At 59.2% G+C, this 14,586-nt stretch overlaps 2 protein-coding genes across 2 annotated transcripts in view; both read left to right on the forward strand.

The window, feature by feature from the left end:
• Positions 1-6,042, forward strand: part of EMC8 (ER membrane protein complex subunit 8) — a 6,742-nt gene extending 700 nt beyond the window's left edge. Inside the window, exons 2-5 of the mRNA XM_035336844.1 lie at positions 3,158-3,234; positions 4,563-4,632; positions 5,086-5,180; positions 5,432-6,042. Coding sequence (XP_035192735.1) covers positions 3,158-3,234; positions 4,563-4,632; positions 5,086-5,180; positions 5,432-5,591 — 402 coding nt within the window. The 3' untranslated portion in view covers positions 5,592-6,042. The remainder of the gene's footprint in view (positions 1-3,157; positions 3,235-4,562; positions 4,633-5,085; positions 5,181-5,431) is intronic.
• A 2,869-nt stretch (positions 6,043-8,911) lies between these two features.
• Positions 8,912-14,586, forward strand: part of LOC118172884 — a 31,194-nt gene continuing 25,519 nt past the window's right edge. Inside the window, exons 1-4 of the mRNA XM_035337073.1 lie at positions 8,912-8,944; positions 9,703-9,890; positions 12,641-12,733; positions 14,141-14,566. Coding sequence (XP_035192964.1) covers positions 8,912-8,944; positions 9,703-9,890; positions 12,641-12,733; positions 14,141-14,566 — 740 coding nt within the window. The remainder of the gene's footprint in view (positions 8,945-9,702; positions 9,891-12,640; positions 12,734-14,140; positions 14,567-14,586) is intronic.

Genomic DNA, 14,586 nt, shown 5'->3' on the forward strand with positions numbered 1-14,586 from the left:
GGGGGGGGTAAGGGGGTTGCTGGGGGTGCAGCGGGGCACCCCGGCTCGTGCTGCAGCTCCTCCCTGCGTGGTGTTTCGGGAGCATCCCTGTGCCCCCCCCCGGGGGCCATGGGGAACGGGAGGCTCCGGGGCTTTATTCTGCTGCGGCGATGCCGTGGGAAACGCTCCTTGGCGCCGTCACCGCCGCAGGGAGGTCCGCGCGTGGTGGGAGCTGCAAACCTTCCGCCCGCCCGCGGGCGTCGAGCCTCACCCGCTGGGTGCCCCCCCCCCCCAAAAAAAAAAAACCCCACGCCTGGGCTTTGAGCCGTGCGGGCCTCCTGACCTCGCCGTTCCCTCGGCTTAAGAAGGGGGAAGCCCAGGGCTGCGTGCGACCCTCCTGGGGTCCTCCTGTGCTGGCCTCGCCCGCCGTTGTCTCTGCCGGGTGGGAAGGCGTGGGGACACGGAGGAGTTGCTGCAACAGCCGAGGTCGTGGTGGAAGCGGAGAAACGGCCCCGTGACGTACGTGCTCCTTGGTTCGGGTGTAAGGCGTTCAGGATGGGGAACCCTGCGACGCTTCCCGCGTTGGGAGCCGCCTCTCTTTGCTCCCGCTGCCTCGCCTCTTGGCTTTGATCCTCCCCAAGTCGCCCTGATTTTCCCGGGGAGCCGAGCGCCGCGTGGAAGCCGGGCGCCATCCGTCCCCCGTCGATTCGCCCTCGTCAGGGCCGGCCCAAACTCAAAACGCCGGAGGCCGGGCGGCGCTGAGGCTGCCCGCGGTGCCGGCGCTGCTCCTGGAGGTGCTTTGGCAGCTGCAGGGGGAGGCAGAGCTTTAAATCCAGGCAGGTTGCTCTCAGTAAATCCAGGCAGGTTGCTCTCAGTAAATCCAGGCAGGTTGCTCTCTTTCAGGAGCTGTTTTTAATTACCCCTTAGGGAGCTGAGAACTTAATCGTTAATTTAAGACTAAGGGGGTTTTATTATTATTTTTTAAACCATCATTTATTTATTCATGGTGTTTCTTCATTGTTACTGTTGTTATATCACAGAACCCTCTAGGTTGGAAGAGACCTCCAAGATCACCGAGTCCAACCTCTGACCTAACACTAACAGTCCCCACTAAACCATATCCCTGAGCTCTACATCTAAACGTCTTGTAAAGACCTCCAGGGATGGGGACTCCACCACCTCCCTGGGCAGCCCATTCCAGTGCCCAACAACCCTTTCGGTAAAGAAGTTCTTCCTAACATCCAACCTAAAACTCCCCTGGTGCAACTTTAGCCCATTCCCCCTCGTCCTGTCACCAGGCACGTGGGAGAACAGACCAACCCCCACCTCTCTACAGCCTCCCTTCAGGCACCTGTAGAGAGCGATAAGGTCGCCCCTGAGCCTCCTTTTCTCCAGGCTGAACAAGCCCAGCTCCCTCAGCCGCTCCTCCTAAGACTTGTTCTCCAGGCCCCTCACCAGCTTCGTCGCCCTTCTCTGGACTCGCTCGAGCACCTCCATGTCCTTCTTGTAGCCAGGGGCCCAAAACTGAATGCAGTACTCGAGGTGCGGCCTCACCAGAGCTGAGTACAGGGGGACAATCACTTCCTGGACCTGCTGGCCACGCTGTTCCTTACACAAGCCAGGATGCTGTTGGCCTTCTTGGCCACCTGAGCACACTGCTGGCTCATATTCAGCCGACTGTCAACCATCACTCCCAGGTCCTTCTCTGCCTGGCAGCTCTCCAACCACTCATCTCCCAGCCTGTAGCTCTGCTTGGGGTTGTTGTGCCCCAGGTGCAGGACCCGGCACTTGGCCTTGTTGAACTTCATGCAGTTGACCCCAGCCCATCGGTGCAGCCTCTCCAGATCCTCCTGCAGAGCCTTCCTACCCTCGAGCAGATCGACACACGCACCTAACTTGGTGCCCTCTGAAAACTTGCTGAGGGTGCACTCGATCCCCTCGTCCAGATCATCGATGAAGATGTTGAAGAGTTATATGTTAGTGTCTGGGCTTTCATGCCGAGCCTTCAGCCCACTGCCAATTAAAACTGGGGCCCGAACGCCTCCAAATGGCTCTGTGGCAGAAGCAGCAGTTGGCCCGCAGGGCTGCGGAGCTTTTCTTTTGCCACGCAGATCCAGGTCCCCCCTCGCAGAAGGGGGATTATTTCCTTGGCTTTCGTCCTCCTGCGGCCTGGCGCTGGAGTTACCCCTCAAACTGAGATGGATTTCCCTTACGGGATGCCACGGATGCGATTTGGGATCCATTTAATGCGGCCGTGAAGGGTTTTTTTTCGGTGCCCGCTCTCTAGGGACAGCGCAGGGAAGTCCCAGCTGCTCCCTCCCTTTTTTTGTCGGGGCTCCGGCTTGGTGTCCTGCGTTACGAGGCATCCCCCCGTGCGTCCCCGTTCCCAGAGCACAGCCAGGCCCGTAGCGGGGCGGAGAAGCACACCAGCAGCTCCTTCGTCAAGCCCTGGTGCGGTGGCCGAGCTGGGGAGTGCTTTGAGCGGGGTCCGGGCTCGGGCTGAAAGGTTTTAGAGCGTGGAAAATCCTCCCCCGTGCTCTGGTGGTTAATCGCTGCCGCGGGTGAGCTCTGGGAGAGAAACACTTGGGTTGCAAAAGCCTTTTTGTACCGGACGGGGTCGAAGAACTGGTAAACGCCGCGACCTTTTGAAGGCCACGACCTTTCTCTTTTACCTTTTGCTTCGAGCTTTGTTCGCTCGTTCGGTAAATAACGCTCAGGCTTTAACCCCAAGGGCTGCCGTAGGAAGGAAATCAGCAGGCTGCCTTTGAAGTCTGCTGAACACCTCCAGGTTCCCCTCTGCCGAGTGAACGCCACCAAAACACCCACGAGGAGGGAGGAGCCGGGCTCCTCTCCCAGGCGCGGTCCCGTCGCTCGATTTTAGGCTGGGATAAATGGAGCAAGAAATGGGTTATTTCTTTTGATGTCATTCCCCGAAGGTCCGACTTCATTTCTCTGCCCAGGTTAACCCAGCTGTGTGCACACATCAACGTCTTCATTACATAAATAAATATTGTTGTGCATAAGTGGCCGACGTGCCGGACCGCTAGGGGATTTCCTTATTTTTCCTTATTTCTGTGCTTTTTTTCCTTATTTCTGTGCTTTTTTTCCTTATTTCTGTGCTTTTTTTCCCCCTTCTTTTTTCCCTCCTCAGGCTTAATCGTTCCCATTCCTTTCCCAGATCGACTCGTGGTGCAAAGAGAACAGCTACGTGATAGCAGGATACTACCAGGCGAACGAACGCGTGAAAGACGCCAGGTGCGTTGCCGCCACCTTTCCCTCCGGTTGCCCCCGCGCTGCGCTTTGTGCTCTGCCAGCAGCTGCTTGCGCCTCGTCCTCGCGGCCTTTGCTCAGCTGCGGGAGCCCTCTGCTTTCGTGGGGACCACAGAAGGCCTGAGGGGCTGCCAGCCGCCGTGAGTGCAGTTGTCAGGGAAGCAGCCAACGCTTGCAGGCGCCGTAAATATCTCCAACGACTGCCGGTATCTTTCTAAAAAGCCTTTTTGGAGTGGCTTAATTCTTCCTAAGCCACTGAATTGTCTCTGGTTGTTGTTGTGGTTGGTGTTCTGAACCCTTTTTGACACGGTAAAGGGGCAGCCTTGAAATGGAAGAGGGTGTCAGCCAAGCAGAGATCCTCTTTGCTTACTGTTCTCCCCAGGAACAGTCCCTCTTCTTATTTTTTCTTCCTTCTTTTTTCCCTCCCCCCCCCGCTAGCTATCTCAGATCACCAAATAAACAGCAAGGGACTTCGTGTGGAGCCACAGGCCAACTCGAGCTGCGTGTATCAGATGTTTGCCCCTGTATTAGACAAATCCAGTGTCGAGACCCATGAGAGTGCCTCACACTGTATTTAAAATAACCACGAACCACTTGTTCAAAGCATTTTTACCCCGGTCCAGTTGCTTTGCTGATGCCTATCTTGGAGCCTCAAGTCTATTTTTTTTTAAGTTGCACTTGGGGTTGCTTGGGTACGTGAGGGGGGTGCGGCCGTTGCCCTGTCCTTACAAGGGAAATCGAGATCTGCTGGAGCCGGTTGGGAAGGAGAAGAGGCAGCTGGTTCCCGTGGTGGTTTGAGGCCGTTGGGGGCTTGTTTCTTTTAAAGCCAGACTTCGTTTTTTGGAGATGACTCTGGCACCACGGAGAGATTGCCATTATGAAACGGGGTAAAGGCTTTCCTTTAGCAGTTTATCCAGTCCCGTAGAGAAGCTGGCCAGTGAGTGGGTTCCAGGGCAGACTGGGAAGCCAGCTCAGCTGAAGCTTCTTTCTTAAAGGCCCGTCGGGGCGCGGGAGGCTGCGGTTCTTGGCCTGGTGGAAGGAGGTGGGAGGTCACAAAGTCTGCACGCGGTCTGCAGCGAGCACTTTGCTGCTCAGAAATGCATCGCCTAAGCACAGATGAGCTCTGTGTGCTGAGGAGAGGAGCTGGGGTTTTCTCGGCCGTCTGACTTCAATCAGGTGGAGCATCAGCTCGATATCTGGTTCCTGTTTGTAAGCACACCGCGTAACGTTCGCGTCTCCTTGAGCACGTTTCCTGCCGCTGTGAGCAAGCGTCACGGTTCAAATAACACAATTCCCTTTGCCTCCCGCTGCAGTCCCAACCAGGTTGCTGAAAAGGTGGCCTCCAGAATTGCCGAGGGCTTCAACGACACCGCGCTCATAATGGTAACCCGCTTTATTTGTCTGTGTTGTTGGCACCGTGCTGCTGGGCTGACCACCGACGTGCAGCTCTGCGTGTCTCCTTCCCCGCAGGCGTCTGGGGAGGCGGCGCGATGACTTGTAGCCCGCGTAGTTCTTAGTAAGTGACTGTGGCGAGCTCTCTGTTAGCTCGAAGGAAGTGGAGACCTTCTGTTTACGGGCTTTGAGCAGAGTTACTCTCTTTGCTCTTTAGGACCCCTTTCAGTCACATAAACTCTTGTCTTGCATGAAACAAACTGAGCTCTGTGTCCTTGCCACAGTGACAAAGTGTTGGTGGCTTAAAGCGGGAGAATTTGGCTCGTGTTGAAGGCAGACCAGTGCATGAATTAGAATAAGGTGCCCTGATTGTCAGAACTTGCTTTCAATTTCATCTCTTTACACGGGAAGAATTAAGAGAGTGTTTTTTCTGTTGCCCGCCAGGTTGATAACACCAAGTTCACGATGGAGTGCGTAGAACCGGCCATTCACGTGTACGAGCTCCATGAGAACAAGTGGAGGTGCAAGGACCCACACGTGTGAGTAAACTGCGCAGGTTTTGTGCTTAGCTGGTGAGGAGAAGCGGCTTGGGGCTTGAGGCCTGCGTTGTAGCGAGAGGGAGGGAGAAAAAGGGCTGGAGGGTGAAGGAGAGGGAGGGAGAGAGCAGGCAGCCGTGTGCCTCCTAGCCACGACCGTGTTGCAGAGGCTGTGCTTTACCTTCCCGAGGGGAGGAGACGCTGGGGGTTTTCTCTGTGCTGCTTATTAATTCCTGGCTATTTTGCCATCCTAGCGATTTCTGCGAGGATTGGAACGAAGCCCAGAGAATCGCTGCGTCTCTCTTGGACAGCAAGTCCTACGAAACGCTTGTAGATTTTGATAATCACCTGGATGACATCCGGAACGACTGGACAAATCCGGAGATCAACAAAGCTGTGCTCCACCTGTGTTAGGGGGATTCCTACTGACTAACTTAGGGGCATTCCCACTATGTACTGAAGACATTTAAAAAAAAAATAATGATATTTTTGAATGTAAATAGAGTAATATTCAGTACCTTGTGTGGAAAGCTGGCTGATTAAAAGAGCGGCGCGTCACGTAGCCAAGGGCGACGTGTCCGTAAGCCGCCGGATCCTTTTCATGAGGTTCCTTAGAAGAGCTGCACTCCGCCGGTTCCAGCTGTCCCTGTGGATGCCTTCCCCGTTGTAGTGAATGTTGCTGTTCCTTCAAAACCACAACGACTTCTGCTTCTCCCCGTGGTTCAGATTAAAAGTTTTGACTAAGCTTTTGTACTCCTTAGAGAGAATGATTTTTAACGATTTCTGAAAATAACTTTCAAAAGATCGGGGTTGTCCTCAGATGGGGTATTTTGAGGTCAAATACATAAACAAAATCTAAGGTGAACTGTTTTGCTTTGTCTTTTCTTGGCATTCTATGAGTACAGCAAACGCAAACTGCTGAAGATGACTTTCCGTGCACCTGTCCCCTGGTTTGCAGTGCTTTTGTATGGCACGGCCGCAGAAAATGGTGTTAGAGCTGCATTTCCAAACGCTGCAATGATTTTTCCTGCTGTCTCAGGGCATGCAGCCGTAGTTGCTGACTGAGAAAACGAAACGCAAAGTAAAATCAGATGTTTGCGTAACGCTTAAAAAAAAAAAGGACTGGAATAATGATTTTGAGTGAAAGTCCTAAAACAGTCTGAGACTACAAAGAAAGAGCACGAGATCCCATGGTCATTCTGTGGTTGTTTGTCTGTTTTTAAACACTTCCAATTCTCATCTGGTTCACGTGGTTTTCATTCAAGTAAGCCTGAAGCTGAAGGCGTGGGTCTGAGGACGCTCTGTCAAGGACTCTAGATTACGCTTAGCTCAGCTTTTGCCTTTCTAATTTTCATTTCTTTCTAAGAATAAGCGTAGCTGTCAATGAGGAAGCTTCACGGCACTGTTTCCTCTCACGTTATTTTTATTACATGTAGTGTTTTTTATCAGGTACGCCGCGGGCGCTGTACCTTACCTGCGCTTGCCGTTCACTGCGTTTCTGTAACGCCGTGCTGAATTTCAGCTTTATCCTCCCAATTCGTTAAGACATCTAACGCTTCGTACCACCAGCTGCTTCCGAGGGAAGGAAATGGCCCCTCACCACCTGGGAACACGCTTGGTGTGGGGATCGGTGGCTGGATCCTTAGTGAGGAGAGGGGCCCTGCACGGGCAGTGCTCGCTGTGGTTGCTCGAGGCTGGTGCATGTCTGGAGTCACGCTAGGAGCTTGTCCTGCTCCTCCGGGATGTTTCATTCGTTAAGCGTAGCCTCAACCTGCAACACTTTCTCTAGATTTTTCTCTTCCTTCCTAGAAAGGTTTTTACGACGAAGACCCAAACGTCCAAGTCCTATTTTGGAAGTAGTGAGGGAGAGAGAAACGTCCAAGGGGGAGATCGAGGTCTGACCGGAGTGGTTTTGTGTCTTCTTCACTCCGCTGAGGTGTGATGGGCACTACCCAAGGCGCTGGCACGCAGTCAGCACTCTCTGGAGCGTGAGTCAGATGCAGGAAAGGAAAATGTTTTCACTTGCTGAATGCAAACACGCATCAAGCTCACAAGCAGCGAGAGGAACGCGTTCCGCTGTGTTACACAGCGCGTCCGGGGCTGTATTTAAAATATTAACATGCTGATACCCTGGAGCAGCGCCTCAGCAGCGCGGCGTTGGGAGCAAACTGCACACCGTGGTGCAGGAAGAGGGCTTGGGCTTTGTGCGAACGCCTCGGGAGGCCTCGGGAGTTGTCGTGGCAGGGACAGGCGTCGGCCGAGCTCTGCGAGGTGGTTAACCCAGGCCGCGAGGCGGGCCGCCGTGACTCCTGAGCCACGGAAAGGCATTCCTCGGTCCGTGACTAGATGTCAGAGTCAAGCCTTGATTGTACAGATGCTAATACAGGCTGATGTCCTCGCACGTAGTCCCCCCGCACCCTGTTAAGGCAAAGGAAAATGTGTATGAGGCTGCAAGCTGCTGGGAACTGCCTGCGACTAACAACCGAGGCACCGTGCCGGACACGGGAGGCAGCTTTAAGGCTTTGTCTTTATCTCCTGCTCGCTTTTAAATGCGATGCCGTGAGCCCTTTGCCACCGGTCAAGGCCCAGGCGAGCTTTAAGCAAGAAGGACGAGCCGTGGCGGCGCTCAGACCTTACCTCACCTGTCCTGGTTGCGTTGAAGGCTGGACGAAAAGCAGCGGTTTCATAAAGGCGAGGCACCTGGGGTCCCGGTGGCTCCTGTGAAAACGAGGAAGCCGCCGGGCTGCTCTTCCTGCTGCGGTACCGACCCTGCCCGCAGGAGCAAAGGCTGGCAGATCGGCTGGGTTCCTCAGAGGAACTCAGGGTAACTCCTTTTAAAACTCGGGGGGGAAGAAAGCTTGGGGAAGGGGCCTGCGTCTCCGTTCCTGGAGTCACCTTTTTGTTTTGTTAGCGGCTAACGACGTGCAGAGGTGTACGCTTTTCTTTTTCCTTCCCTGATTAACTCAGATTTGGAGATTTAACGTCTACCTGCCCAGACAGTTGACCCCCAGCTCTTTACCTCGTTCGTGGGACCCAAAGCAGTGGAAAACACGTAACTCCCAGCGTGGTTTTTTCCCCTCTCAACCCTAATATTTCAAAATACCAGCACCAAGTACTTGGGATTCTGCCTGGGGGGTGTCGGTTATCCCTTGCTGACTTGCTGTCGGTTATCCACACAGCGCTAACTGGAATCCTTCAGCGGCAAGGGGGAGAAGGAAGAGGCCTGAACACGTGAGTGCCGGTTGGGTTTGAAATCAGGGATCGGGTTGATCCGGGTCCCGCAGCACGAGGCGTGCCCTGAGGCACGGGGTGAGCCCGGGGCACTTCCAGCCCTTGGGTGCTGGCGCAGGTCCAGCTTGACGCCCAGAAGCGAGCAGCCGGTGAGCCCGGGCGGCCTGGTGGTGTTATTTTCACCCAGAAACGATGGATTAATTTAGAGCTGCTAGGAAAAGCAGCGGGCGTCTGGGGGTAGATCTGCGGCGGGAGCGCTTTCTGCTCCCCCGGCTTGTGCGGAGAAGAGATGGGGACGGGGGGGGGCGCCTGCCCGGTCGGCTCTTCTCCCGAGAGCTGCCCCCCGAATTTCTTCTCCGAGAGGCAGGGAGGCGAAGCGGCACCTCGGGGGGGGGGGAGCTGAGAGCTGCAGGGAGCAGCCCCGGCTCTCTCTGCTCGCTGGCTGCGGGCCTAATCGCTGCACTCTGCTGCTGCTCCTCGGAAAAGCGCCCGGAGATGCTGGGATGGAGGAGGCATTACCCGGACGGAAGGAGCACGCGGGTGCTAATGGAGGAGGCTGGGAGAGGCCCGGCCTCGCGGCCGGGAGGTGTCCTCATGGGGGAAAGGCGCTGTGCCTGCTGCTGCCGAGCTGCGCTTTGACTTTCTGCTTTAATTCAGCCCCCCCAGAGCGGAGCCGAGCGTGTTTCTGCGCTGCAAAACCCCCCCCGGTGTGCTCCGCCAGTCGGCCTTCCTGGAGCCGGCAGCGATTCCTCTGTGCCAAACCACCCGCCGAGGGCCGCATCGATTATTATTTTTTTTTCTTTCTTTCTTACTCCTGGTTTTAGACCGCGTTTTCACCCAGCCTTATCCGGGAGCGCGCCCTGCCCGCGTGTCTGCTTTCCTTTCGGCTCGGGCTGCGTCCTCGGAGAGGACGGGGGCAGGCGGCTGGCCGCGGGCCGGGGTTCTCCGTGGCTGCGCGGCACAGAAGGCGAAATTCCTCCCCGTGTCCAAACCAGCGCCCCAAACCCGCCCGGAGCTGCAGGGCTTGGCTGTAGCTGTGGGGAGAGGGGCAGGGCACGTGGCCCCCGAACCCCTCCAGCTGGGTGGGTTTGGGGTGGCGGGGAGCTCCCCGACCGCCCCCGAGCTGCATCGCGGCAGCGCTTGAGCTTGGAGGGAGCCGTGCCAGGGCCGCCCCGGTCTGCGCAGCGGCGGCAGCAGCTGGGGAAGGCTGGAGAAACAACGCAGCCCTTCCTAGAAATGCACTCCGGAGCTTAAGAGAGGAACCTAATTGGAAAAAAAAAAAAAAAACGTATAGAGGTTGTACGAGGGGATAAAAGGGAAAGCTGGGCTGAGATTAACCTGGAGCTCGGCGAGCCGGGAAGCAGCAGGCAGGTCTCTGGGGGCAGTTCCCAGCCCAGGCCTCCGAGCTGCCCGCTGGGTCCCCGCTCGCCCTGGATGTGCTCCTGGCGGGGGAGCCCAGCACCCCCTGGCTTTGTGCTCAAGGTACGTGCTCGCTTCCCACCTCGCCTCCCGCTCGCTCCTGGGGGCTGCTGCCGTGCCCCTGGGGGGGTCCTTTGGGGCCGTTTTCTGTTCAATCTGCTGGGAATGCCGGGGCTGCTCCAGTTTCCCCAAGCCTTCATCTTCAGCTGCTTCTCGTCTCCTCCTCCTCCCTTCCCACACCTAGCATCTCCCTTGCCTGCCCTGGGTGCCCAAGAGCCCCCCAGCGAGGGGCTCCAGACCCTTTTCCTTCCCCACGAAGCACCAGAGCACAGCCAGCTCCTCGCTGAGCCCATCCTCTTCCTCCCGCCGCCCATTTCCCTGCCCCGTGGCACCACCAAGGAGCTCCCGGGCGGGACGTGGGGCTCCTGGAGGCTCCCCAGGTGCCTGGTCCACGAGCCCACCCCAGCGCTCCCCACGTCCAGGCTCGCCCCTTTCCCCAGGTGCTTTCCCCTTCGTGCCTGGGGCTCCGTGCCGGAGGGTCCCCGCTCCGTGCCCAGCCCTGGGAGCTTCCCCCCCGGGTGCCGTCGCCTCCCAGCCCCGCGGGGAGGAGGGGAAGGGACGCAGGATGCTGTGCTCGGTGTCAGGCATCGCCACGCCGGCTGGAGACGTGCAGCAGCCCGCAGAGCTAACCGCAGTTAGCGGGCTGTTATTTCTGTGCGCCTCCCGGCCGGCGCTTTCGGTTGCCTGCTTGGTGCAGATTTAGCACCAAACACGGCCGCTGCGCCGGGCTGGGCTCGCTCCAGGGCTCCTGGGTTTGGGGCCGTTTGTTCTCTCCCTGCGGCATCGAGCAGGTGGTTGCAGAGGGGCAGCAAGGTAGAAATGGGGGGGGGGGGGGTTCTGCTGCTCTGGTTGGGTCTGTGTGCTGAAACCAGAGCCGGTGAGGACGGGATCCCCGTGGGATGCTGAGGCTGGGGAGGGAGGTGGAAAGCTGGAGCTGGCCGGGCCCTGCCCTCTGGATCTTCGTCCCTGCAGCTGAACGGGCAGGAAGATGCATAAAGCAGCTTGTTTGTCCTCTTTTCTGGGGCAAAACCGAGCCACGGATTGCGTCCAGCACTGCACGTCCTGCCTGAGCTCTTGAGGTTGGAGCCCTGCACCAGCTGTTGGAGGAAATCGGCCCTTTGTGTGTTTGTGTTTGTCGTCAAACGCAGCAGGAGCAGAGCAGCCGAAACTGGAGCAAACCCACTCACTTCCCCTCTCCGCTCTCCTTTGCGCCCGTTGCCTCCGGTGAGGGTGAAAGCATCGAGAGCCGGGCTCTGCTCTGGGCACAGACGGGATTTCCCCCCCCCCCCACGCCAGTGCCCGTGCCCCCGCCGCCGGGCCGGGTTTTGGGGTGGGCAGGTGAGACCCCACCGGGGTCAGGAGACGCTTGCTGGCCCCCGAAACTGGAGCAGGAGCGCCGCTGTGGATGGTGCCACAGCTGGGGGCTGGGACATGGGATGCTGAGCTCCACCCTTGGCACCCCCGCACCAAACCTGAGTTTTCCAGCCCTTTAGGAGCCCTTCAGGACCTTACAAAACTCACAGCCGTCCCCGCGGCCGGGTGGGTGTGAGGGGCTGGGACCCCCCAGCCCTGCAGGGCAGGAGCTGGGATGCGACGTGCCCGTGCTGGGTAAGCGTCACCCCCTCGCCAGCACCCCGGGGAGCTCCGGGGCCGGTTGTGGCTCCGTTCCCCATCCTGACCCGCCCCCAGGAGCAGCCCCGTGCCGCCGGGCCCCCTTTCTGTGCCTCCCCCCGGGGTGCAGCTGCTGGAGATTTCCCCGACGCCGCTCCGGTGAGCCCTGCGATGGGCGCCTGCGGGTTTCTGGAGCGTGAACTCATCGGGAATGCAAGCACTGCGCTGGCACAGATGTGAAGTCGAAGCCCCAGCACCAGCCCAGGAGTTTCTCTGCCTCAGCATCCCCCGGGGAGGGGAGAGGGGCTGCTCTGGGACCCAGGACTGGGGTATTCCCCCCTGCACACCCTTATCTGCAGGCTGGGCAGCAGCAGTTCGCAGAGGAGGGCGCATAAATCAAGAAGCCTCTGTCCTGATTTGTTTGCACCCTGCTTCTACATCCCACTCGGGGGCTGTCCCCGTTCCCTCCAGCCGCAGGATTTTCCCACCTGGATTTTCCCGAGAGCTCTCGGGGTGCTGCAGGAGCCCCACGGGGTGCTCTGCCACCCCGTCCCACGGCACAGAGGCGTTTGGTGGGGTGGGGATCCTGCGCTCCCTCGCCCCGCGGGGCTCAGCACCACGCAGCGTGCCGACCTCCAGCAGGGCGCACGGAGACACCCAGCCCCCAGTGGGAATTTTCCAGCTGGGAATCCCTCAGTTTCCTTCACGTGGCCTCAGGCTTTTCCTAGAAACACACAAACCCCCGTCCCGCTCCTCCTGCTCGCCGCCTCCTACCCCAAAACCCGGCGCACGGGAGCGGGGAGCGGGGGTCCCCCGTGGTGGCGCGGGCAGGGCGCTGCGCGGGGACGCCGGGCTCCTTCTCCTCCCTCCCCAAAAAGTTCCTCCCGAAACTCCGCGGCCGAGATTGAGTCAGCGGCAGGCCGTGACATCAGCTCGTGGTTTCTCCGCCGAGCGGCAGGGCTTCCTGTTGTGCCCCGGCAGCTCGCCGCGCTCGGGCGCCTCGATATTTTCTATTTATTTATACCCGCGCCCATAGGTGCACGCTTCGAGCCAGCCGGCGAGCTCCGGTTCCTCCCGCTCGAGGCATCGCCGGCCCCCGTTCCCCGTCGTTTCCTGCAGCCCTCTCCTCTCTCTTTTGGCAGCCGGGGCCGGCAGCGGGGCCGGAGAGCCGTGCGTTGTGGCGAGGCCCCGCCAAGAGGATGCAAACATGGGGCTCAAGTTATCCTGCCTCAAAGGTGGGTCCGGGAGGGTCCCGCGGGCACGCGGAGGGATGGGGAGCTTGGGCACGGAGGAGCTTTGCTGACTCCTAAAGGCATCGCTGCTGCCTGCACGGGGCTCGGCCTCCGAAGTGGGGATGCTGCGGCTCGTGCGAGGGGGCTTCAGGGGGGGTTTGCAGCCCTGGAAATTTCGGGGTGTGGTCCCGAGCTCTGGCCCGGGCTTGGGGTTTGCTCAGAGGGAGGCCGCGGGAAGGGTGCTGGGGGTCGGGGTGCTCGGGGCCGGGCTGGGAGCAGGGCTGACCCCAAGCATCCTGGGTGGCAGCGTTGCTCGGCCGAGGCTGGGACGTGGTTTTGGGGACGTGGGGCACGGCCCAGGGGGGCTGCAGGGACAGGCAGGGGGCGGTGGTCACCTCCTGTCCCCATGGCACCAGCACCCGTGGGGGCACGGCCCCTGCCTGGTCCGGGATGGCACCGAGGGCGATTTGGGAAGCGGTGGGAACCCGGTGCCGGTGTCACAGCCGGGGGTGTCCCCGGTGATGCCTCGCCCCAGAATGAGCCCTCAGAGCCCTGGAGGGGAGGGGACACATTGTCCATGGGGTCCCCATCCTGGCGTCCCCGTCCATGGGGTCCCCATCCTGGTGTCCCCATCCATGGCGTCCCCATTCGTGGTGTCCCCATCCTGATGCCCCCATCCTGATGCCCCCATCCATGGTGTCCCCATCCATGGGGTCCTCATCCAGATAAAGTCTTCCCCCCAAAACCCCCGATGTTGGTGAAGTTTAAAGAGCTGCCCCCCCCCCCCCCTCTGTTTTCTGGGCCCATTTAACCCCCCCAAAGCAGGACGAAGCCTCGGCACCCGCGTGCCCCCTCCTCATTTTTGGGGTGCCCAGCCAGGCATCCTGGTGCAGGGGGCTTGGGGACCAAAGAGACCCCCCCCCAACCCCAGGGTGGCTGCAGAGAGAGGCTGGGGGACACCGCAGCACCCTGATTTCCCTCCGTCCACCCCAAAATTGGGTCAAAACCAAATTGGTTTGGGGAACCAAACCAAATTTCGGCCTCCAAACCAGCCTCGGCTCGGGCAGACGGGCTCGGAGCCGGCAATAAAACAACCCCCCCGCTCCCCCCCCCCCCGGGCTCCCTTACATAAGGCAGGGCTTTATCCTTAATTAAAAAGAGATTAAAAATATCAGTGGCTGTCCCCGCCGGGCATTTTCCTGCTTCAGAGGAGTTAAAACCTCGCTGCCGGGCACGGGGCCGGGGCTTTTCTCTTGATTAAAAAAAAAAAGAGAGAGAAAATAAGGCAGATTAAAGCTAGCTGCGCCCGGCGGGGCGGGTGGGCAGCCGGGGGAAACGGGATGCGGGGATTCTCCGGTGGCTCGTATAGGGTTGAGCCAAAGATGCTGTTCCCACCCCTCCTTTCTCCAGGCTTGAAGACGTGCGTGAGCAGCGGGAACGGCAGCGGGGGGGTCCCAGCACCGGGCGAAAAGCACCTGCACGTGCCCTCCATCATCGTCACGCCGCCCACGCCCACGGGGGCCACGCTGTCCCGGGACGCCCGGAGGGCAACGGGGGGGACGTCACCACCCTGCAGCCGGTGCTGAGCGCCACGAGGGGGGCACCGGAGCCTCCGGCATCGCCCCGGGGCCGCATCCTGCCCCGGCGGGGGCCACACTTCCCGGAGAGCAGCTTCGCCAAGAAGCCCCCGGAGAGGCCGGCGTGCGAAAGCAGATGGAAATTTAATGTTTTAATGACAGCAGCAGATGGCAAAAGACCCCAGAGTGTGTTCACAGCCTGGCGGAGCCGTTTGTCGAGCGCCCGGAGGAGCCGCAGCGCGTGGCGGTGGCACGGAGGGTACCGTGCCTGGGGGGGGG

Source organism: Oxyura jamaicensis, chromosome 11, assembly GCF_011077185.1.
Source record: "Oxyura jamaicensis isolate SHBP4307 breed ruddy duck chromosome 11, BPBGC_Ojam_1.0, whole genome shotgun sequence".
NCBI lineage: Eukaryota > Metazoa > Chordata > Aves > Anseriformes > Anatidae > Oxyura > Oxyura jamaicensis.